General features: G+C 35.3%; 1 protein-coding gene across 5 annotated transcripts in view; it reads left to right on the top strand.

Annotated features, from left to right (window-relative positions):
• The window catches only part of LOC136038006 (guanine deaminase-like), an 86,661-nt gene that overhangs the window by 31,630 nt on the left and 28,661 nt on the right, over positions 1 to 26,370 (top strand). For 3 of the 5 annotated variants that reach the window (XM_065720926.1, XM_065720925.1, XM_065720923.1), the window contains exons 2-4: positions 4,421 to 4,509; positions 11,349 to 11,520; positions 15,679 to 15,900. In XM_065720926.1, the coding sequence (XP_065576998.1) occupies positions 4,421 to 4,509; positions 11,349 to 11,520; positions 15,679 to 15,900 (483 nt within the window). The remainder of the gene's footprint in view (positions 1 to 4,420; positions 4,510 to 11,348; positions 11,521 to 15,678; positions 15,901 to 26,370) is intronic. The other 2 variants (XM_065720924.1, XM_065720927.1) reach the window with 2 other exon arrangements.

Here is a 26,370-nt window from a genome sequence, read left to right as displayed (position 1 = left end):
GTCTTATGCCAATGAATCGACAGCCCTGTCTTTAAGGCTTCATTAGCAATGATTTGAAGGGCTTTTGTGAACCTAGACGGTAAATCGAAGAGCATGGTCATCGGTATAGTCAGCGTCTGAAAGTACTCTATCGCCGTGCTGCAACCCGAACTGGAGGCGGTCTATTGTCCGAGTCATAATATATTCGATGGCACAATTAAAGAGCTCTGGAGCAGCAGCAACGTCCAAGGACTTCAGTATTGATTTTAAAAGATGGGCTGCGTCTGCCATTGACTTTCACGCAGCTCTCAGTCCCTTCGTGGAGCCGCTCAAAAAGGTTGCAATACTTCGCTAGCAGTCCCGTTGTTTTCAGTAGCCAGAGCCAGAGTGATTGCCGGTCGATAGATGCAAAAACAGCCTTGAAATCTGCAAAGGCAACATATGCTTTTTGTTGAAATTCTCCGAGTCTTTTCTATCAGCTGCTGCATTGTGAATATTTGATCCAAGGGTAGACCTTCCTGGCATGAACCCAGCCTGTTGGATTCTTTTTTGGCTTCTGAGGAAAGTGGTACAGTGGTCCAGGAGGGACATAACGAAGAGCTTCCCACGCACAGAGAGGATTTGATGCCACGATAGTTGGAGCAGATTCTGCGACTGCCTTTCCATTTCCACAGAGGCAGAACGATGCCCACTCGCCAGTCTTTTGGAATCCGTTCTGTACGAAATACTATGGAGAACAGTACTTGGAGCCAAAGAAGTGTCGCTGCTCCATCATATTTCAGCAGTTCTGCAGACATACCACAAATTCTAGGGGCTCGGTTGTTTTTCATCCATTTCAGAGATTTTAGTATTTCTTTAGAGTTTAAAGGATGCTGCACACTCTCAAACGGGACCTCAGGGGTGTTAGATGCAGCTTGAAGAAGGTCAGGGTTGGGCTGGCTAACACAATCCAGGCTTAGTAGTGAAGAGAAGTGATCGTTTCACGCAGACAATTGAGTGCTCTGGTCAGTGAGAATATCTCCATGATTAGATGGGATAGGGCCTAGGGAAGATGGTTTTTCATCAGTAAAATCCCGAAGGTGTTTGTATAGTGTGCATGTCACCCTTTCTGGCTGCCTCCTCAAGATCGGCAGCCTTTTTCTCGCTGAACAGCCTTCTTTCACTATAGAGGATTTTTTTTCTTATGCCGTTTAGACGTCTGTATATAACCATATCCTTCGCTAGGCTGATTTTGCGACGCTGTTCAATGATACCTAGACTTTCTTGCGATATCCAGGACTTTTTTCTGGGCTTCTGACAACCGATAGTACTTTCGGCAAAAAGCAACACGCCGGTTTTGAGTTGCTGCCTGTTTTCTTCCGATTGTCAAATTTTATCAAAAAAATAAAAACGGTTTGAGATGGTGACAGCATAAACCTGGCACATGTCGGAGTTTGCAAGATTGCTCAGGTCTAGTTGGGGGGGACGGGGATCACTTTTTTGGGCTTTCAAGCGTAGTCTGTGGCTAGAGACAAGCCTTTGGTCGGTTTTTCCCAATTCTGCACTTCTATAAGTTCGGCAGTTAGCTATAGAGGAACGCCAGCGTCGGGACGCGATTATGTAGCCTAACATCTTTCTTGTTCGTCCGTCATTGCTATACCAGGTATATATGTGAACCTCTTTTTTTGGAAGAGGTTGTTGGTGATAAAAAGATCATGCATATTCTACAGCTGAAGAAGCTTCAGCCCATTGTCGCTCAAGCAGTCGGGTGTTATAGGTCCTAGAACATTCTTCCAAACGCCGTCTCTGTCCTTGACAGTACCGTTGAAGTTGCTAAGAAGGGTTAGAACATCATGTGCCACCACATGGGCATACCAAAATAAACAAGGTTATCAGAAAGCGAAATAAATATTTAAGAAAGTTCATGTCATCTGTAAGAATTATCCTTTAGATTGGAAGCGATTGTTACAGTTTTGTCGACATTAAAATTCAGACTGATTTGCTGATATTGAGGCTGGAGTTTTGAAAAAGTTCTCTTACTTCCCAAAAAGGTGCTACTTAGATTCAATATATTATCAGCGTAAATAAACAAAGAAACATCGATTACACCTTAAATACACGTGCAATTGACAGAGTTTTGAGCAGCAGAAACGGATTTGTTAAAAAGAGTAGGGATGTTAAGCCACCTTATCTGACATTCTTATCCGGACGAACTTTTATTCTAGCTTTAAGATGACTATACATATAACAGAGAAATTAAATGACGGAAGGAACAACCCTTCTTTTTACAGCTTCTGACAAAATCAGGGCAAATATGCACGAATCGAATGCTCTGGCTATGTCAAGTGCGCAAAGAACAAGGAAATCACCAGATCCTTCCACATCAGCTAGAACATTAAAATGAGCGTGAAGAGCATGCTCCCAACTGAAATCTTTCTGGAAACCAAAATGATCGAGAGGAGCATAATACCAGAAAGAAATTTCTCAGAGTTAATAGACTCAAAAATTTTGAAGGAGGTGCAGAATGAGGTGCACGAAACGGTTATATGGTGGTAAGATTAACAATCTTCAAGATCTTATCTGGCCGATACAAAACTGTTGTGCCACCATACCTGAAAAAATTGACATTTGAAACAACAGCGAGAGGTGCTGTACTTTACATCAGAAGGAGTAACTGCGAAGGTAGACCGCCAGAATTTAACCAGGATACTATCAAGCTCTTTTTCAAATTTACTTTCAGTTGATGGATCTGGTGACGAAAACTCACTTTTATAATAATAAATCCACTTGATTTCAGAAATATTACAAGTAGAGGTTCGCTCGGAACGTTTAAGACTTTTCGTCAAAAGAGAAGGATCACTCGTTATATTGTCTACATTTTTTTGAATCAGCATAATTTTGTGGTCCTTAAGACCTCTTGAAAATATATTTTTTTTGTTCTTAAACGTAAATTGTTTACTATACCAGAACACGATCTATCACACTCATTCCAAATTCGGAGCCATAGATTAGCCGATTCAGATGCTGAAACAAGATTTGAGTTTTTTGACCAATCGGATACATCCGTTTCACTTACGTCTAGTCGGAACCGCAATAAGTTCAATATGATCGAGGTTTGATGTTAAGGAACTATTACCTAAATAAGTAAAATTTTTATCTTTTTCAATTAGAGAGTAAAATGGTGGAATGGAGCTCCAGAGTCCTTCGGAGGAGTTCGTTTGTCAAGTCACAATTAAAATCGCCGATAAATCATAATTAAATCGCCAATATTATACCGCGTCAGTCATATGACTTCTCCACTCTCTTGACGAGGCGGCACACTTTTTTGCAGGTGTTTAGAAACTTTGAATCAGAGTTTTCATTGCGGTAATTCGTCAGGAGGTAAATGTTTATTATGGAAGTATCCAGACATGATACTGCAAAAATATGATCGCCAGATCCAATCTGATTGCATGTTAAAGTAGTCAGAATGTCAGGGCCAGCTGAGGGACGTCCACATGCTTCAGAATGTATCGCTGGGGAGAAAAATACAAAACAATTGGGTGAAATTTTTAGAAGATCTTTTTTATCTGTTGAAAGAAAATGTTTTTGAAGACAGATCATGTCATATTTTATGAGTAATTGGGTCAAAATTGGAATTTTATCTGTGACTTTGCTGTTTATGTTCCATGATACAACTGATATAGGATGTGCCATAGTCTCGGGATCTGCTATAATAGGGATTGAGCCACAGGGCACTTGTAACTGTAGCATGGGTGATTGGGGGATTTACAAAGAGCACATTTTTTGGTTTCTTACAGGGATCGTCTTTAGAGCTGGAATTTCCCCCTCCACTAAAGACTGAGCAAACACAGGAGTTCCTACAAGAGGCAGATATGTGGCCTAACTGCTGTCAGTTCAAGCACCGGGGTGGGAGGAATTTGTATTCTTCGATTGGTAGATGCCCGTAACCAACCAAATGGGGAGCGCATTGCATTGCGTAAATGCTGTTTGTTTTCAAACTTTAGCTTCTATGAGTGGGTTTGCCGATCTCGACCGCCGAAACGCAGTTTTCCACCTTAGCACAAGCATCTTCAGAATAAGAGCCAGCTGGTAGTCAACGCACGGTTCCGTAATAAGCGGGGATTTCACTTGTGCACTGAGGGAGGAATCAGAGGTCGAAATAGCTTGAGCTACGGAATCAGTGGCGTTCTTGCTATCAACAATTACCGTACAATATTTTATCATAAAAAATCCAAAGGGCCTTAATGTTCCTACAGCAAAGAAATCCTGTATTGTTTTGTATTTTCAGTTAAGCTATGAATTTTATATACTTGAAACATACAGCGCTTTAGCTTTTTTTTTATCAGTCAGTGTATTTGAACTGGTTTTATAGATAGGTGCTGCCTAGGCTGAAAAACAATAGTTTTAGTTCGCTTGAAAAACAAACAACATTTGTTTAAAATTAAGCTTTTTCTTTTAGATTATTTTCTTGGAGTCACCAGAAATGGAAGAGGAGTTAAGAGCATCTTTTCACTTCAACAAGGATGAAATGCAAGTGTTAGATGAAAGGTTAAGTCAACATTTCTTTTACATATATCCTTAGCAAAAATTAAAAAAAAAACTCTTCTAAAATATTATATCAAAATAACTTAGACAATATTTTCTTCCACCTACGAAGTTTAATATTACAAAGAAAATGCAAGCCAAAGTTTATCTCGTCAGAGAGGCTCTGAATCGCGACCCATTAATCTACTTAAAATGAAACAAAAATGACCGGCTAAGAATCCATGGTAGAAATTCCAGTTAGATCCTCACCTATCATGAGCCTCCCGAAGGTATAGGAACAGAAGGGCTAAGGAGTATCTGAAGGTTATCGGAAGTTTTCTAGCGAATCGGTTAGAATAATCTTTGGAATTAAGTTGAGAATTAAATCTTTCTGTTGATAGTAAAGTTGAATTAAAGATAAATCTTACCAGGCCTTTTTTGTGGCCTTTATTGTTACCAGTCCTTTTTTCTGTAATGCTTGCCAATCTTCTTAATACCGGAAGATAGGCATTAGTGCTTCGTTAGCTGGATGTACTAGAGTCTTTTAATCTAGGTGTCAAAGGGAATGATTGAGCTCTTTATTAATAAATAGAAAAAAAAAGTTTTTTTAAAATGAAAGTAAGGAGCAACATTAAAACTTAAAACCAACAGAAATTACTCCATGTATGAAAGGGGTTTTTCCTCCTCAACGCCCCGCTCTTTACGCTAAAGTTTGACTCTTTCTCTTAAGTCTACTTTTTAAAACAGTAAGAAACTTTAGCGTAAAGAGCAGGGCGTTGAGGAGGAAAAGCCCCTTTCATATACGGAGTAATTTCTGTTCGTTTTAAGTTTTAATGTTGCTCCTTACTTTCATTTAAAAAACCTGTTTTTTTCTATTTAATTTCTGGACGTTTTTGAATTAACGCATGTTTTGAACTTGGCTCTCCGCACATAAATAATTAAAGCAAAATTTGCATATTAATTAATTGCAATTATCGGAAGACTTTGAGAAAAAAGGACTGAAGGAGGAGGCCAAGTTCCCCTCCAATTTTTGATTGCTTAAAAATGCAAGTAGAACCTTTAATTTTTTATTAACGTTTTCATCGGTAAAATTATTTGTATCTTTCGAATTAACTTACGTAACGAACTTCTATATTCGTATGTTTTTATTGCGTATATGAGAGGGTTCAACCCTCGTCGATATCTCGCTCTTTACACTAAAGCTTAAATGTCCCATTTAAGCTTTATACTTTAGCGTATTGTTTTTTCAAATAATGCTAGAAAATCCCGCGCCACCTTCATTGAAATTCTCTTCCCCCATGAAAAGTTCCACAATGGAAATATCCTCCCACGTAACCCCCCTCAACTCTCCCCCCTAAACAAAAAAAAATCCCCAATGAAAACGTCTGTACACTTCCCAGTAAGCATTATACGTAAACACAGGTCAAAATTTGAAATTTGAGATTTTCTATCTCAGAATTTTGATCCGGTGACTTTTGGGAAAAAATGAGCGTGGGTGGGGGCCTAGGTGCCCTCCATTTTTTTTTTTGGAAAACAATGAAAAAATAAATATGAAAAGTTTTTTTCTGCTGAAAGTAAGGAGCAGCATTAAAACTTAAAACGAACAAAAATTATTACGTGTATGAGGGGTTTACCTCCTCGTTATACCTCACTCTTTACGCTAAAGTATTTTTAGCAATTTCAACTATTCTACGGCCTTTGTGATTCATAGGTCATTCTTAAGGAATTGGGGCAAAATTTAAGCTTTAGTGTAAAGAGCGAGGTATCGACGAGGGTTGAACCCTCTCATATACGCAATAAAAACATACGAATATTGAAGTTCTTTACGTAAGTTAATTCATAAGTTACGTATATTTTTACCAATGAAAACGTTTGTAAAAAATTAAAATATCGAGTTGCTTTTTTAAGTAATTAAAAAATTGGAGCGTAACTAGGCCTCCTCCCTCTCTCCTTTTTGTCAAAATCTTCCGATTAATTTCAATTAATTAATATGCAAGTTTCGTTTTAATTATTTATGCGTGGAGAGCCAAGATCAAAACATGCATTAATTCAAAAACGTCCAGAAATTAAATAAAAAAAACAAGTTTTTCAAATGAAAGTAAGGAGCAACATTAAAATTTAAAACGAACAGAAATTACTTCGTATATGAAAGGGGCTTTTCCTGCTCAACGCCCCGCTCTTTACGCTACAGTTTCTTACTGTTTTAAAAATACAGTTAAGAGAAAGAGTCAAACTTTAGCGTAAAGAGCGAGGCGTTAAGGAGGAAAATCCCCTTTCATATACGGAGTAATTTCTGTTCGTTTTAAGTTTTTATGTTGCTCCTTACTTTCATTTAAAAAAACTTATGTTTTTATTTAATACCATATAAGGATAAGACTTTTGCTAACACTATTCTATCAACAGAATCGAAAGCTTGCTCATAATCAATAAAACTGAGGACCAAAGGTGTTTGACAGCGAAGAGACTTCTCAATTATTAAACTAAGAGAGAAAACCTGGTCGACACATCCTCTACCTTTTCTAAAACCGCACTGTTCTTCCCGTAAAACCTTGTCTACAGCATCTCTCAGTCTAAAAAGTATCCTATTACTAAGCAATTTGCTACCTACAGAGACCAGACTAATGCCTCGATAATTACGACACTCACTCTTGTCACCTTTCTTATACAATGGTTTAATTAAGGTTTTCCTTAAAATCATTAGGTACTTCCCAGATTTCAAAAATCCTATTCATAATCTTCAGTAGCTTATTCCTAACCTTAGAGGCTCCATATTTAAGAAACTCATTTATCACACTATCAGCACCTGGTGCCTTATTATTTTTTAATCCTTTTAGTACTGTCGCTTATTTTTCGTCACAAAACAAATCTTCCTTCACATCCAAGGTATCACAAACTTTTTCATTTTCATCACTATCTTTTCCTGCAACTGTATTTAGCACATTCTCAAAATGTTCCGCCCACCTTTCTTTAACTTTTTCCTTATCACTAATTGTGGCCCCATTCCTATCTTTAACTGGGACTAGTCCGGATTGACTACTCCCTTTCAATTTATTAACATGTCAGTATAATATTTTTCTAGTATGCCGTCTAGCTGCGTCTTCCAGATCTTCAGCAATTTTATCCATGGCCTCCACTTCACATCTGCTTAGTTCATATTTTAATGCTTTCTCCACTTTCTTTACATCCCTTTTGATTTCATACGACCTATCACTGGGATAATTCTTGTACAAACCCCTTCTACTCTCTATTAAACATAAAGCTTTTTCACTAACATTCCTAGTTGCAGTCTTAGCACTCTTCCCTAAGACACCATCAGCAACTTCACAAATTGTTTTTCTAAAATTATTCAATCCATCCTCCACATTGTAAACTCTCAAGTTTAGTATTCAACTGTTCCTGGAGGTTTTTCTCAAATTTTCATCCTGAAGTCTACCAACATCATAACTGTCTGGGAGGTAGTTACCCTTCTGAAATTTCAGCTTTAAATTAACTTTAGACACTACTAGATGTGTTTATTACTACAGTGTTTATTCGTATCTGAATAATAAAAGATACCCTCCCTTTCTACATGTCTGGATACTGAAGAGAGGGATCTCGAGCAATCTGATCCTTCTAAGCAGCAAAATACAAAAAAGGGTTGGGATAAGGAGCGGGGGGCTAGAAGTGCATACTAGTAAATCGCGCTTCATGCTAAAACGCACATTTATACAGTTCTGAAAGTTTTTAATAATCGAATAATTTAAATATGTTTTGTGTGTTTAAAAGTGTATGCGAAACATCAAAAATGTATAAATAGACGTTCAAATGTATTTTAGTACCATAAACCTATTTTCAACGTGTCTTAAAATGTATGGCGCTGTAAGGCAGGAACATATCATTTAGCTATGGCAATTAGATGTGATGCCAAAAACACGTAGTTAACCAATATAAGGTTTTTCAAATAGTGCCAATAGTCGGCTACACAGCTTAGATTAGATACAAATATTGGTATCTAAGCTGTGGTCGGCTAGTCGATTATATCGCGGTAAATCAAAGACTGACAGGAATGATACAGGGTATTAGTGCAGGGGTTGGCACTCTATGAACATCTGGTAACAAAGTACCATTTACTAATTTCAAGTGACCTACTTCAGTTTCAAAAAATGTTTAGTAGACTAGATAAAAAAAAAATATACAACATAAACATAAAACAAATATTTTTTAGGAAAAGAAATGATTGGAAATGGATACTAACAACGAAATGTCAGTTTTGATGAGCAACATTCCTCAAACACATTTTATCATTATTAGGCCTATAGATCCTCTGAGGTCATTTGGAATATTGTAATAAAATGGACCAAATTATGGGCAATTTGGATAAAAATGAATTAGTGAGGAGAAAAGTGTCAAGGATGGATGCGTGGAGCATTCGAGGATGTTTGATAAAGTTGTTAGAAATAACCGTGGCAGGTGTTTACCCCCCCCCCCCTGCAAAATACACCCTTCCCGCAGAAAATAACCCCTGCAGAAAATACCCACCACGGAAAATATACCCCCGTAAGATACCTCTCGGAAAATCCCTCCGTGAAAAATAATTCCCCCCAGTCACGAAAAATACCCCCCATCGAAAAATAACCCCCGCCCTAGGAAAATATCTCTCTGAAAAACCATCCCCACGCGTCTCGTTGGCCTCCAATCCCTTTGGACCTTAAAAAAGGACTTGAACTATCAATTTCTGTTCTAATGAGAACAAACACTCGGAAGTTTCTGCGACCATGAGGTGGAGGTAGGGATGAGAAAGGGGCAGTCCCCCTCCTCATTCTGCTCATTTTGGGGTTTAATGTTACTCTTTACTTTCATAACAACAGTGTAGACAAGATATATTCCCAGAAATCATAAGGCAGTAGACATCAGTTTCACACTTTTGATACGTTTTTTAAAGTTTCTTTTGTTCCCCTCCCTCCCAAAAAACTTTGCCGGAAAACACCCTTTTGCAGGCTTTTTCCTGGAAAACTTTTCCGCGGAGGAGGGAATTACCGGCATGATTTTGAAAACTATTAGAAATTAAAGTCTTTTTCAAATGAAAGTGCACTAAGAAGATTTTTTCACCTGATTTATCCGCAAGAAATTTTCTGGGTGATATTTTCAGCTAGAATGGGATTATGTGGGGGAAATTTCCCTGATGAGGGGTATTTTACGTGAAAATAACTTTCCACGGAGGAATTTTCCGTAGGGGGAAGGAATTTTTCATGGAGGGGGAACCGGATTTCCAGTTATTATTTAAAAATGATCATAAATCAAATTAAAAAAAAAAGTTTTTTTCTACTGATAGCAAGGGCCAACTTCAAGACTTAAAAGAACAGAAATTATTGCGTATTATTATAAAGGGTTGCCCCCCTCTTCAAGACCTTGCTCTTTACACTAAAATTTTGACTTTTTATCCCAAAAATGGGCTGAAATAAAGAAACAAACTTTCGAGTCTAATAGAAAAAAACAAAAATATATAAAATATTTTTTTCTATGAAAAAGACTATATCAATAAAAACTAACAGAAATTAATTTAAAAAGTAAAGAGCTCCATCAAACCAAAATGAATAGAAATAAATTCAAGTAATTTTCCAAGCGTAAAACTACTAAAATTCACCTTCAATAGATAAGTGAGACCTAAAAAGAACAGAAAGTACAATAAATTAACATGAGTAGGGCTGACAATCCCTACGCCTTCTCATGACAAGAAAGTAATTTGCACTTCACTGAAAACAAAACATCTTTTATACGTTTTCACTTTTTTGACTTCAATTAATAAAGAAGTATTAATACTACAAGGACAAAATATCAAAAACATGTATATTAAACTGAAAATACATGTTTTTTTTTGTTTGTTTTTTTTGTAAAGTGTAAATTATGTTCTGGTCTTGAGAAAGCGTGGGGGTTGTTAGCCTTACTCCTCTTTTCAATTTTTGCTTGCTTTGTGTTTGACTAGATTATCTTTTGTAATTTCTGTTCGTTTCGGGTTTCATTATTTCTTAATGGTGATTTTTGGGAGTTTCACTTTATATGGAGGAAATGGCCGTATAGCATTCGGAAAGGGCTCACTTGATTGAAAGTCAAAAGTTTTAGTGTTCTTTTTACGATCCAAAATTGACTAGAGGGCCATCGTCCACCCCTCGTTCTTTTTTCAAGCATAATCGATCAGCATTTCGTGATAGCCATTTTGTTACAAAAAATCCCTAAGGTCGAATAACCATGCCTCGTGGGTTAATATAACCACCCAAAGACTCTAGGGCAAGTGCTGTAAAGCATGGAATTTGTCTATTGTTAACATATAGGTTCTTTTTATTCGGATTAATTAAAAAAAAAACCTTTGCGAAAAAAGTTTTTCAAAAAAACCTAAAACCATATTAAACTGAAGCCCGGCGGAATAAAGCCTAGAGTGACGCAACCTCAAAACAATCATTATTACTCAACATATTACAAAACAATCAAATTACTCCGTGAAATTTCTCTCAACTCTACTTTTTGAAACAGTAAATGACTTTAGCGTAAAGAACGGGGTGTTGAGGAGGGAACAGCCTCTTTCATATGCGGAACAAATTCTGTTCGTTTTAAGTTTTAATGTCGCTCTTTACCTTCAGTTAAAAAAAAACTGTTTATTTAATTTCTGAACGTTTTTGAATTAATGCATGTTTTAATTCGACCCCATATTAAATGAAGGGGTCGAATTAACAGAAATTTCATTTATTTTAAAACCACGTATATTAAACGATGTTGATATTTATATAGGCTACGAAATTTTGTTTTAAGGAGGTTCTTGATGCTTTAGTCAGCCCCTTCGCTCCTATTGCTTTGTCCCTATGATTGACAAAGACCTTGTATGCTTCTAGAGAGTTTTTTTGCCCTGGTTTCATTGACACACACGTTCATGCAAGTCAGTATTGTAACTGTGGTTTGGCGCTTGATCTGCCTCTCTTGGATTGGCTCAGGAAGTACACAATTCCAACAGAAGCAAAATACAAAGATTTGGAGTTTGCAAAGGATGTATATTCCGCATGTTTGGTACGTTTATCATCTTACATGTAACTACGTGAATGTTTGATGAGAGTTTGTTTGGTGGAAGTGTAGGACCTTGGACTGAATGTGGCGAAATGTGTGGAAAATCTAAGAAATTAGCCAAACTATTCTAAAACTTCAGAATTCTAAGTAAGAACTTTGCATATTTTTGGAGAGGGCTATTGAACTTTAGCATCTTGGACTTGATCACCTTTGAACTGAATCAAGACTTCGTTCGATTTTGCCATGTGCAAAATTTTAGCTTGCTTTGTGACAAATCAGGACTTGTTTTCAAACTGAATAATGTATTAGCCAGGGATTACCTCATTTTTGCAAAGTATCATAAAAATTCTGCTGTTGTTCTTAAGATTTTCTTACCATATGAGGATTTGGCTCATTTATGCACTAAGTTTGAACTTTTTGAAAGCGTTTTCTGAACAGTCCGAGTCATTTTGGCAACAGGTGAAGAGTTGACTCATTTTAAAACCGATTTAGGAATTAGCTTGTTTTTTTAATTAAGTCACTCGAATTCTGCATCTCAGAAATAACTTTTTGTGTGCCGAGTCAGGGCTTAGCCTTTTCTAAGCTAAGCTAGGTCTTCAGTTGCTTTTGCATCAAATCTGGGTTTAAACGGTTTTTGACGTCATTCCAATTTTCAGTAGAGTGTTTTGATGTTTAAAAAAAAACGAATGATCACAGAGAACTTTTCTTTTCAGGGAAATATTGGCTTTTCTTTCAGAGACAGTGCTATAGAGCTGAATAAGTAAAGGATAATGTGTGAAGTATTGTCTCTTTATTTTTTCCTTTTCCCTGACTTCATCTCATGGTAGTTGTAGTCATAAAAACTTAAGAGGTAGATCATTTGATTGAAAATTGAAAGTTCTAGTGCTCTTTCTTAAAGTAAGAAATGAATTGAGAGCAGCTAGCTCCCTTGCTTCTCATGCCCATTCTGGTACCCACAACCCCATTAATTCCCTGAAATTCGATCAAATTTTGGAATAATAATTATGTTCAAAATTGTCAGAATCTCTAATAAATATTCCTCCACTGATGGCACCCTCCCCATGGTCCTCGGAAGAAGGGTCTTAAATAATAAAAAATTTCTAATTGTTTTAACGAAGGCTCTATAAGGGTACGGGGGGGGGGGGTGCTTTTGTATGTGTGATATGTGATTGGCTCAAAAAATTTACAGATCATTCTCCGAGTCAAATGGATCAAGCATTTTATTCTGTCGGAGAGGGAGTTGGGAACCTGGAAATGGGCCAAAATTGTTGTATTCCTGATCGAGTTGAAACTTACAGCCGTGAAGCCTTGGACCAAGAGGAGCTTGATGTACCAAAAAAGGTCTGAGACAAGGTCTCCCTCACAAAAAAGGGCTAAAAGGAGGGTGAAAAACTTTTTTTGATGGTTTCAAGCATACATCCCTTAAGTCTTTGAGATAAGGAAACCCCAATTCAGATGGAGGAATTGATGTCCTACAAAGCAAGATCTTGAAAAGAGCAATTGTTTTTCCTCTGTCATCAATTGAAATTTGAATCAACAGTGCTCTCTCTCTTAAAGCAATCAGTGACTGGAGGGCAGCCATCCCCCTTCTCATGCTCTTCTCTACCACCCAGCCCCATGCAACCCTTGCTATGGAATGAAAACTTTGAATTAATTATTTTGCTTAAAAAAAAAAAATCCCGAAGCAGTATGGTAAGTGAGCCTCTGTTGTTTAAATCACTCCAAAAGCCCAAGGAGTAATGGTCATTAATTATAGAATCTATCCTTTTTTTTCACAAATAGGTTTTAATGGAAGAGGTAGTCATCTGAGGTATTGGTTGTCCGACAAGTTCAGAGCGCTTAGGGATCCTTGCTATATCAAGATCCTCAGAGTTTCATAAGGGTGTACTAAGGAAACGAAGCCCAGATCTCAGGAAATAAAAGTATGCTGTGTCCACCTGATATTTCAAATTATCTGCAATACCTCGGAAATGATTTGTGGGAGCGCTGGGTGCTGAGGAGTTTGGAGCTCCCCTTTTTGTGAAAAAAAGATAGGTTTGACCGATAAAGGTTAATTCTTAAATATTAAACTATTGGAATAAAAAGTGACTCGAAGTTTAAGGAGAGGAAATTGATTCCTTTTCATTCAAGGATTTTCTTATTTATTTATGCAGCAAAGGAAATGCTAATAAAGAACTTGATGAATTGGTAAATTTTGCTCGGCTTACCTTTTCTATCTGTTAACGTTTATAAGTTGAATTTTATGATTTTTAGTAGGATTGCCGCTTCATATATTACAAAAATTGTCTGAATGGTTTATTTTAAATCAGGCTTTTTAGTTTCAATTACGTAGGTTTTGTCTTAATTGTAAATCGAACTGGAAATTTTGTTGTGATACTGTAACAGCAGAAGTGGTGAATATATGGATGTTTTAAGAAAGCTAAAGAATGACTTTTATTGAGAAAATTCATTACGAACAGTCGCTGTGGACAAGTGTTTTTGTGTCAGTTTTGAAAGAATTCATACTTAGCAAAGTTCAGTTCTTTGTCTTTTAGGTGACTAACTAAAAATAAATTTTTTCCCAAAAGAAAGTAACGAGCGAAATTAAAACTCAAAACGAAAAGAAACTATTCCGCTCTTAATTTATTTTGCGGCAGAAATATCACTGTTTATGAGGGCGGTTACCCCTTCATCAATCCGTCGTTCTTCACGCTAAAGTTTGATATTTTTTTTTGTCCTAATTGTTTAAGAGTGGCTGCTCAAACACAAGGGCAGTTGAATTAAAATAAGAATCATCTTTACAAGTACTGTAAGACTTTAGTGTAAGGAGTGGGGATTTGAGTTGGGGGCGGCCACCCTCATATGCAGAATAATTCTTTAAGTTCTAATGTAGCTCTTTACTTTCATTAAAACACAATTGTTGTTTTAGTTAATTTCTCTTCGGTCTCAATAGCGTACATAGGGTTACCCTAAAAGTGACGTATGATACCCCATTAAATTGCAACTCTTAAAATAAAAATTTAAGTTTTGTCCAGCAATATTTCCAGAAAAAGAGATAATTTAGTTTATTTGATTTTCAGAATGATTTTATATTTTCACATTTGTATGAATTTCCATTAGAACTCTCGTGCATGTTGAATTCTAATGCATAATTTTAATCTGAATCTCACCATTTCTGAAGGAATTGAGTGAATTACTATTTGAATAGTTATACAAATTTACGTTTGCCAATAGATTTTAATGAACAACCGTACAATTAATGGATTTTGCATGCTTAATATCAGCTTAAATAATAGATTTCGATGTTGCATAAATTGTAAGTGAAATTTTGTTTCTTGTATTTTGGGTTTCTGTTGCCAAGGACAATTCTTTACTTACAGTTTGTTGCTTTAAGCTGTTTGATCCAAGGCTTTTCAAATATTCCCTATTCCCTCTCTAAATCTAGTTTTCAACATTCAAGTTTTATATTCCTGAGAAAATGCTTTTAGAAGTATAAGCAGCCTTGAATAATGCATCAACTAGAAACTATTAGGAGAAGGCCTGAAATGACAAAATTAATTATAGGATCATCATTTGCAGGGTTTTTGGGAATATTTCTATGGACAAGTTTTTTTTTTATATGGAGGCTGCCCATGGATGCTAGGAGGGGATAATAGAGTCCAGTGCATTTCCTCCTTAGGAAAATTCATTAGTCCCCCCACGTGGAAAGTTTCACCAGGGAAATTCCTCCCTGAAAAATTCGAACAACAAAATCCAGAATTCAGTTTTCTTTCAACTAAGTTAAACAGGGATGTTTTGAAAATTTTACTAAGTAAATTTAATTTGAATTCGGTAGAAAGCAGGTAGACCTCATTCAGCCATGAGGACATCATACAAGTAAATAATTTCAAAAAGCTTAAGAGCGATTGAATGAAAATTTTGAAGTAGCATGATTTTCTTATTTATTTCTAAAACCAATTTCGGATGATTGTTTGCATATAAAACCTTGTTTAACAAAATTATTATTTTTTGTATATATATATATATATATATATATATATATATATATATATATATATATATATATATATATATATATATATATATATAGAGAGAGAGAGAGAGAGAGAGAGAGAGAGAGATGTAACTAGGTAGGATTGACGGGGTCTTTCTTTCAACAGTTATTTTTCTTCTTTAATTTAGGATCGTTCTTTGAGGAACGGAACAACTACTGCACAATATTTTTGTACTATTCATCGAGAGTCTAGTAACGTGCTTGTAGACCTTGCTATTGATAAAGGACAAAGGGTATTTGTTGGAAAAGTTGCCACCGACCAAAATTCAGCAGATTATTACATAGAAGAAACCAAGACATCAATAGAAGAAACAGAGAAATTTGTTCAGGATATTCTCAGCAAGCAGGTCGTAAGGTTTTTCACAGGATGTGAATGCTGTTGCTTTCTGTAGCTCCGTTTTATTCCCTGCAATGTGGCTATTGCTGTATTTTATGTTTCGATAAGGTATATTTTGTTCAGTTATCGTCGCTATTGCTATGTTTATAGCTAGAAATGATCTTGCAGTGACAGTCTGAAAGGGCCAACAGCTAAAAATCTTAACGGTTTCGATTGTCGCAAAGAAGCGGGAAACAGTGTATTTGAAGCAATATCTTAGCTCATATGCAGCATAAATTTCACCTCTTTTTGAAATTAATTAAAAAACTTTTCGAGAAAGAAGTTTGTAAAGAAAAGCAAAAGCCATATTAAACTTAAGATCAAAAGAAATAGAAATCTACAATAACTCAAATACAAAACAACCAGAAATTACTCTTACAGAATAAATTAAACCCAAAGCGAACAGAAATTAATTAAACAATCAAAGCAAACAAACAAACTATAGTTACTAAAATAAATGAGTAAATAAATATTAAGACGAGTGAAACTTAAATTGGATTTATGTAAGTCCAGCTTAAAGTTATAGGATTGTAATTTGAATTTTGGACTATTTTAAACAAAGTTTCAAAATCTTGATACGATGCATTTGGAGAAAAGACGCACAAGGAGGGATGGGCTTGTTACTTTTTGATCACTTTGGATTATTAAGAACTTACAACGTACAGAAGTTAGAATTCCTGTCCGGGTGCCATGAAGGATTTCTTAACCCCTAATTTATATTAATTTGAATTTTAGACTATTTTTAACAAAATGGCTATGTCAAAATTTTTATCGGATGTATTTGGGGCAAAAGGTGTGGTGAGGGATCACTTTTGATAACTCTTAAAAAGGTAACTAAAACTTTCAATTTCCAATCAAATGAGGCCTCTCTGAGGTTTATACGAGTATCTCTTCCATAATAACCATATATGTCACAGGGGCGCAACTTACAACGCCTGCCCCCGGGCCCTGGGGGGTTGTGTCGACGCCGGAGTTTTCGTTATATGATGATTGAACTATTTCTTTTTTAAATGGCTATCTCTAAGTTTTTATCGGATGGGTTTGAGGAAAAAAGTCATAGAGGGACGGGGGCTAGTTGTCTCACATCATTTTTTACTCTTGAAAAGTGAGTTAGAACTACCAATTTCCAATCAAATTAGCCCTCTCTGAAGTTTATACGAGCCCCCCTTCCATAAGAACCACATATGCCCCCTTGGGATAACTTACAACGCCTGCATTCCGACCCTTGGGGCTGTGTCAACACTGGCCTTTCTGTTATATGGTCTTTGAACTATTTTTAACAAAATGGCTATTTCAAAATTTTATTGGATGCATTTGGGAAAAAACGGCATGGGGGGCCTGGTTGCCCTCCGATTACTTTTGACGCTTAGACAGGACACTAGAACTTTACAATCGAATGAGCCCCGTCCGAAGCTTATGCAACGACCCTTTTTATATGAAGTGCCTGTAGGGAAAAAAACAAACAAATAGTAAAACATTGGAGCCATACGGCATTTACCTTAGGCTCTTTTTTTTGACTTGACTTTATTAAACAAGAAACGATATACATAAATCTTATACAAAGGAGACAGGGAGGCAATTCGTTTTGTCTCCTTTAACAATAGACAGAGAAAAAAGAAGAAGGAATTCTTAAACTTAGTCTTGATCTCTCATTTTTAATAAAAGGAAAAAGAAACTTATTCCTTGCTCTTGATAAATGGCTATTTTTATTTTCAACCAAGAGTTTCATTTTATTGAAAAAATTATCCCTACGTTGGATTTCTAAAAGCCATATGCCTATATTAAGGTGAAAAATTTGTTATAAATGAAGAATATCAAGAAATAAAAATGATGTTTTAGTTTCAGATAATTCTTTTGTCTTCCTAGGGTGTGTTAAAAAAAAAGGTCCAGGATCCTTATTGCCTTGTTTTGGACAATTTGGAGTCTTCGTTTAATGTGAATGGAATGTCAGCATCCAAACGGTCGGGCAATATTGAAAATAGCATTCCACTAATGAAAAATATAATTTTCTCATTATTTGGTAAGGAAACAGGAACGTTACTCTATGCAAACAGCCGAGATTCCTGGACACTGTTGCCTCGAGTTTATTAATATGCGCCTTGAAAGACAGAGTTGAGTCAATGTAGATACCTAAATATCTAAATACATCCACTCTTTTTATGGAGGAAGCTCCAATACTAATAGTTTTAAATGATACACGCTTCACTACTCTCAAACTTCTCCCAAAAACCACAAATTCCAACTTCTCTAGGTTAGGTATTAGTCGATTCGCATGAAACCAAGAATTTACACTAAAAGCTACAGTTTCGAGGGCCATTCGTAGGTCTTCCTCGTTGCCAGCCTTCAAACTAATAGCTGTGTCGTCTGCAAACAATATTGGTAATTCATCGTCCGAAGGCATACATTTTGGAAGGTCATTTATGTATATAAAAAAAGTAACGGCCCCAATACCGACCCTTATGGAACTCCTATATTTTCTAAAGGAAAAATATGAGATGATTCCTCACCAACATAAACTGTAAAACTTCTTCTAATAAATAAGATCTCACTAACTCAAGAGCTATTCCACGAATTCTTACATTTTCCAATTTACCAAAAAGAATTGCATGTTCTATTGTATCAAAAGCTTTTTTAATGTCAAAAACTAAAGTTGCCGCCAAGAAGCTATCATCCATAGCATCCGATAAGAAATTATGTAAAGCAGCTACTGCTTGCTCTGTTGACCTACCACGCAAGAAACCAAACTGATTGGGAGAAAAAAAAATTATTCTTTACCAGAAATGAAGTAAATCTACTCTTTATTATTTTATAAAAACTTTAGAAACAGGTCATAAAATAGCAATAGGCCTGTAATTACTTGGATTATCTTTATCGCCTTTTTTAAACAAAGGTAAAACCTTAGCTACTTTAAGACAAACTGGAAAAAGACCAATGTTCGTGCAAGAATTAAAAATAAATAAAAGCGGCTGACTAAGTAACTCAGCTAATTCTTTAAACAGAGAAGTCGACATACCGTCACATCCTATCGAAAATCCGTTTTTCGGATTTTGAACTGGATAGGGTACATAAAAATAGTCTTATCTAATTTATTTGGAATATATTTTCTATAATTATGTGTCCCATCAGAAATTTGATCCACCAGATCATGTCCAATCTTCCTAAAATGGTTAGCAAATGCTTGTGCCATTACTCTCTCATCCGTTATTTTAACTCTTTCATTATTTGTAATATGGGATGGAATATTTCTTGTTCTGACATTATTTATTCTTTCATTTATTATTTTCCATGTTTTCCGAGGTGAATCGCATTCACGAAATTTCTTTTGATAATATTTTGCTTCTGCCTCTCTGAGAACAAAAGTTAACCGAAACAACAACACAATGATCAGACGTATCATTTAAAATAATATGGGTATCAAAGCAATTTTGCAGTGTGAAAATGTTATCAATAAGAGTTGCATGGCTATCACAAATTCTTGACGGTAGTAAGCAAGTAGGTAACAAACCATGCAAGAACGAAATGTTCAAAAATGCCAATCCCTTATTAGATGTCACAGCATTATGACGCATTAATTCAACATTAAAATCTCACATTACATAAAATGGATGGTGTTGTTGGGTGAGAGCATCTAGCAATGACTCATATTGTCTTAAAAACTCTTGAAGACTAGACGATGGTGGCCGATATACTACAATTACCAAAAACATATTTCTTCCATCGCACTTCTACTACACAACTCTCAAATAGCATCTCAACATTCCAAATCATAAAATCATTACGTAAAGAAGATGTAAAGTCCTTTTGTATAAAAATACCTACTCCTCCCCTCCTAATCTTTTTGCGACTAACACCGAAAAATCGATAGTTTTCATAATGTTGAAATGTATTATTTTCGTCAAGGAATGTTTCACAAACTCCTAACACATCTGTTGAAGATACTTTAAAAAAAAATCATGCAAAAATTTAGGCTGCTATTTAGTCCTCTACAATTCCAAAATTACATTCGTTTTATATGATTATTTAAAGGTGGAAGATCATGAATACATAAATATTTATTTTTAGGTGCAATATAAGGAACTGACAAATCTTGATCTTGTGGCGAAAATTTATGAAAATATTTGTTTATGTCAAGAGGATGTTTTTCCAGTTCCTCCAACCTACCAGCAGGGACTTGAAAAATATTCAAATCATCCATAATCCAAATTCAATGATAATTCCGCATCACATGTCAGTGAGCCAATGTAAAGACAAAAAGAGGAAAGAAAAGTAAAGAAAAAGAGAAAAAAGACGGATATTTCGAAGATAAGAACAATGAAAAATAAAATAGACATAAGAATAACAACAGCAACAAAAAAGAAAAGGAAAAAAAGAAGAACAAAATCTCATCTTTCTAAGACATCATTTTTAGTTGCTTCGCCTATTTCAGGGATTTTATCTAACTTTTAGATATTATTAGTCGACTCCGTGGATCCTCTTGAATCCTCTAAATCACTTTGTCTTGATCGCTTCCCGCATTTCTTAACCATATTTATTTCAATAATGTTTATAATTTTCAAAAAATAGATAAACGAACGCCCAAGATAATTCACATCCCATTTTGTACAGCGCTCGCGAAAATGATGCTATTACGCCGAATTCATTAAAAGAATATAAAAGAATTTACTTGTCAGAGTTAATTCGGCTGTAAATGGAATATAAAGTGGAATAGAACTTTCAATTTTCTGTCAAGTGAGCTCTCTCTGATCTTTATACGGGCATCCCTTCCATAAGAACCATGTATGCCCCAAGGGCATAACTTACAACACCTGCCCCCGGGCCCTGGGGGACTCTGTCGACACCGGGATTCTTATTATCTGATTTTTGTACTAAATTTAAGAAAATGGCTATTAAAATTTTTATCTGAATGGTTTTGGGGGAAAAGAGTCTAGAGGGGGGTGTGGTGGTTAATTTACCCTTGAATCTCTTTTGAATGTTAAAAGATAAACTAGAACTTTCAATTTCGAATCAAATGAGCCCTCTCCGAAGTCTATACGAGCATCCCTACCATAAGAACCATATATGCCCCAGTGCATAATTTACAACGCCTGTCCCCAGACCCTGGGAGATCGTGTCGACACCAGAGTTTTTGTTATCTAATGTTTAAACTATTTTTAACAAAATGCCTATCACAAAATTTTTATCTGATACATTTGGGGGAAAAGGGCGTGAGGGGGGGTTTATACGAGAATCCCTTCCATAAGAACCGTATATACTCCCAGAGCATAACTAACAACGCTGGCCCCCGGGCCTGGGGGGGGTTGTATCGTCACTGGGAATTTTGTTACCTGACCTTTGAAATATTTTAAATAAAATGGCTTACTCAAATTTTTTATCTGATGCATTCTGAGAAAAGGGGCTTGGGCAGAGCAGGCTAGCTTCCCTCCGATCAATTTTTAATCTTCAAAGTGAACTAGAACTTTTAAGTTCAAATCAAATGAGCCCTCTCCAAAGTTTATACGAGCATCCGTTCTATAAGAACCATATTTGCCCCTAGGGTATAACTTTTAACGTCTACCCCCGGGCCCTAGGGGCTTTGTCGACCCTGGAGTTTTTGTTATATGATCTTTGAACAATTTTTGAATGACTACCCCAAAATGTTATCAGATTTATTTGGGGAAAAAAGGGCATGAGGAGGCTAGTTGCCATTCGATTACTTTCTACTCTTAAAAAGGGTGCGAGAACTCTCGGTTTCCAATAGAATGAGCCCCTTAGAAATTTATGTGACGAACCCTTCCGTATGAAGTGCGTCAAGGAAAAAAATAATAATAAATCATTGGAGCCGTATGGCCTTTACTATGGGCAACGCTATAGCGTTGCCTCTGATATGCCTAATTAATCCGGTCTAGGATTTAGTTTGACTTCACAACTCCAACCTCTCTTATGAACATGTTAACGTCAAAATACTCGATGATCCACATGCTGATGCTGGGAAATTCATCTTGATAGCTTTTATCATTTTCATGGTTGCAGCAATAGCTGCAATCTAGTAAAGAAGGAAGCTTAGCCCATAGTAACCAAAAATGTAAAAACACTTTTTGAAAAAAATGTCAAGTGATCAAAAATTGCCATTTGAAGCTGAATTTCTGAAAATTTGGAAGGATATTTTAAAAACCCTCACAAACGGTGTTTGATCAAAATGAAAACTACACCAATGGAATTGCCATCGTCGAAAACCCCATATCCGAGAGTTAAAGCTCTCCCCCTTGAGAAACAAGGAAAATCTTGAACAAAACCTTTTTCAAGGCGAGACAAAAACTGAAAACTTTACTGTTTCAAACACTTTTGTAGGGGTAGCACTGTGTATTCCTCTGTTTTTTATTTTCACATTATGAATCCATACCACTGCTTAATAAATTCTTAATGAGTAATCAGATCGAAATTTTAATGAGTGATAAGTTTAATACGGAAAATATAAGTGTTGATTCCTTAATTCTTATCAATTCCCATAAGATTATTTTTAAATCCAATTTTCCCATTTTAATGGTGATTGTGCAGATGATGATGCTAGTTAGCCGTAATTACAAAATTTGGATACAAAATTTAATAAGAAGCTTATTTTCAATTGGTGAAATTCTTCCGTTCTCTGAACATTATGAAAAAAGAAACTTTTTACTAAATTCAGCTTTCGTTGTCAGCTTTTTTTTCATCGATGAAAAAAAAAAAAAAACTTTAGCGTAGATAGTAAGGTGGACAATTCCATTCATAAAAGAAAATTTTATTCTTTTCGAGTTAGTGTCACTCATTATTTTCATTTGCAAACCTTTTTTTCTAGCTAACTAATTTAAAAATAATTTACAATTTTTTTTCAAAGTTGAATAAACAGCCATGTTAAACTTAAGAAAAGTATAAATAAAATCCTATAATAATTTAAACTTAAAACACCGAGAAATCACTGTCATAGGCAGCGCTATTGCGCTGCCTAAGTAAAGAGTGATGTGGTTACAATGTGTTGTTTATTTATTTATTTAATTTTTTTTGTGTTTTTTTTTTTTTTAGACCAGGGCACTTCGTATCAAAGGAGTAGTCGAAGAAAACTTCAAAAAGGGCTCATACGATCGGAAATTGAAAGGGCTAGTCCCCCTTTTAATAGTTGAAAGTGATGGGATGGCAACTAGCCCCCTTCTACGCCCACCATTTCCCCCAAACACATCCAAATAAAATTTGAGATATCCATTCTGTTTAACGTAGCTAAAAGTTCCGAACCAATATATGCGAGGATGACAACCCCCCCCCCCACTACAGGCCCCAGGCCAAGGGTTGAAAGTTATACTCAGGGGGGCATATAAGGTTTATACAGAAAGGACGATCGCATAAACTTCGGAGGAGGCTCATTGAATTGGTAATCAGAAGTTCTAGTTTCCTCTTTAAGATTGAGTGATTGAAGGATAAATATCCCCCCCAAACATGGTATTTTCCCAACATCCATGTAATAGAAATTTTGAGATGACCATGTGTTGTCGTAAAAATTCGAAAAACGGCTCATTCAATTGGAAATTGAAAGGACTAGTGTCCTTTTTATTCGTCAAAAGTGATTGGAGGGCAACAAGTCCCTCCCTCCACACCCATCAATTCCCAAAACAAAACAAATCAAAACTTTGAGGATAACTATTTTTTCAGCGTGAAGGTCTGGAAATTATATATTTGACAACCCCCTTAATTTCTCAAGACCAGAACATAATTTGCACTTAACTGAAAAAAAAAATGGCTATGGATTTTCAATTTAGTATACACATATTGATATACATTCCTTAGAGTTAAAAAAGTTAAAAAAAAGTTGAAAAGTTAATACATTTAAATGTATTTTGTCGTTCAATGTTGTAAGATGAAAGGATTAGAATGGCTTTTGAGTCCAATGGGAAAGTGAACGCAAAACAGATATTTTTGTTTAAAAAAAAACAGAAGACAAGATAAGTTTGTCCTAAAATAAGATTAATAACTGATAATTATATGTTATAGCTATTAAAAATAAGATTAATAACTGATAATTATATGTTATAGCTATTAAGCTTTTGTATGAAGAAATTTATATTTTTTGATGTGCTATACTACTGATATTTTGAGATAGCCATTGGTTCAAAAGCAGTCCAAAAATAAGATAGCAAGGCCTTTGGGATTGGCACAAACAGGTGTTTTTGTTTATAAAAACAAAAGACGAGATATGTTTGTTCTAAAATAAGATTAATAACTGATAATTATATATTATAGCTATTAAAATATTATATTAAGAAATTATATTTTTGAATGTGCTATATTTCTGACATTTTGAAATAACCATTTGTTCAAAAGCAGTCTAAAGATCACATAGTAAGTTCTTTCGGATTGACACAATCTCCCGGAGCGTAGGGGTCAGGGTCGTAAGTTACCAATTTTAGAATAAGTTTATTTGATTAGAAATGTGTAGTTGTAGCTCCTTTTTACGAGTCAAAATTGATATAGGGCAACTAGCCCTTCCATCCCTGACACCTTGTTGTCAATTTGCACTTTACTGAAAACAAAATGCGTTTGAAATGTTTTCACCTTTCTTACTTTTACAAATAAAAAAATATGAAAACCTGAAGGAACAAATGTCAGTATAAATTGAGCTGGCAATCCACGGTTATTTGTTTGTTGTTGATTTTTTTTTTCAGTGTTGCGCAAATTGTTTTCTGGTCTTGAGAAGGCATGGGGGTTAAGAGCCCTACTTATATTAATTTTGCTTGCTTTGAGTTTGACTCAGCTATTTATTGTAATTTCTTTTCGTTTTGAATTTAGTTTATTTGCTGATAGTGATTTGTGGTAGTTTTACGCTTGGGATATCATTTGATTTTCTTTTTGCTCAATCTTGGCTTAATGGAGCTCTTTACTTTTCTTTGAAAAACTTGTCTTATGGAAAAAGTTTTTTAAATTAATAAAAAAATAAATGAAACCTAAAAGGAACAGATATTTAATAAATAATCATATAAAGCATAAAAACAACAGATACTGATATTGATCAATAAATAAATTTTAAAACCAATTAAAAAATGAGTCGAAAACTCTAGTCAAGCCTGATGCAAAAAAAAAACAAACTACAAACCGGAGTTTGGTCACTACCAGACTCCCCTCCTCCTCTTCCCTTGCTCCTCCTTCATGTATTTTTAACAATATGTTTTTTAAAGCATGGACATAAAATAAATGGATAATTCCTGGAAATCTCAGCACCTCAAGATTTTATTTAACTGTAATGTTTTTCAATTTTATAAACATCAAAAAAAATGTTCACACTATATTTCGTTTTCAGTAAAGCATAAATGACGCAATACTGGCTTGCTTTTATTGTTGTTTGCTGTTTTGTTTATGTCAACGGTATAATTTTTGTTAATACTGTTTTTTTTTTGTTTTTTTGTGCCTGTTTTGTTTCTAACTAAGTCTATTTTTTTCCATTAAAAAAGAAACAATTGCCCCTATAACTTTCGATTGGAAATTTTATAGGAATATGACAAAGACAAACTATAATTTGTGATCATTGAACTGTCCATTATGATGTCAGTTTTCAAACAGCTCTGTTTTTCAAACGAATTGTAAGTAAGGAGCGACCTGGCTCAATAGTAGAAACTTTAAAAAACAAAACTTCGATACCAATAATTATGTCAAAAGAGTCGAATTTTTATGCTTATTTCAAATATAGTTTTGTTTTTATGAAATATATTTTTTAATTTCATTAAGTTTTGTCTTACCCATCAAAGGTTACGAACCTGAGAAAATTTGCCTGATTTTCGAAAAAAGAGGTAAACAGCCCTTAAAAGTCATGAAATCTGAATGAAAGTCACACCACCAGATTCAGCGTATTGAAAAACCCTGCTGTTGAGGTTTTAAGCTCCTATCTGCAAAAATGTGGAATTTTGTATTCTTTTGCCAGAAGAAAGTTCACGGATGCGTATTTATTTATTTGTTTTTTTTCCAGGGTTGATCATATCAACCCAGTGGGCCTAGAGAATTGAGAGATGGTTCATTCTAACAAAAATCAAAGTTCTAGTGCCCTTTTTAAGTGATCAAAAATTGAAGTCCAATTAGGTCCCCTCCCACGCCAATTTTTTCCCAAAATCATCCGATCAAAATTTTGAGATAGCTATTTTGTTCAGCATGGTTGAAAGGCCAAGTAACTATGTCTTTGAAGATAACATGGTCTCCCACAGCTCCTGGGGCAATGTCTTTAACTTATAAAATTTGTGTATTGCTTATATATATGATATTTGATATTGAGAAGTATGCATGCAATTTTCTGGTGGGGAGGAGAGGATGATTTTCTGCTGGGGAGATTTCGCACTGGCAGAATTTACCAAGGAGTCGTAAGTTTCCAGGGGAAATTTTATACTGGGGGAATTCATCAGAATTCTTATGCCAAAATTCTTGTGCAAAATTTCTTTACATGTCTTGCTTTCTCTTT

The sequence above is a fragment of the Artemia franciscana genome, chromosome 17, assembly GCF_032884065.1.
Source record: "Artemia franciscana chromosome 17, ASM3288406v1, whole genome shotgun sequence".
Classification (NCBI taxonomy): Eukaryota; Metazoa; Arthropoda; class Branchiopoda; order Anostraca; family Artemiidae; genus Artemia; species Artemia franciscana.
Note: the sequence above shows the minus strand (reverse complement) of the source record. Positions and strands in the feature narration are given on the sequence as shown.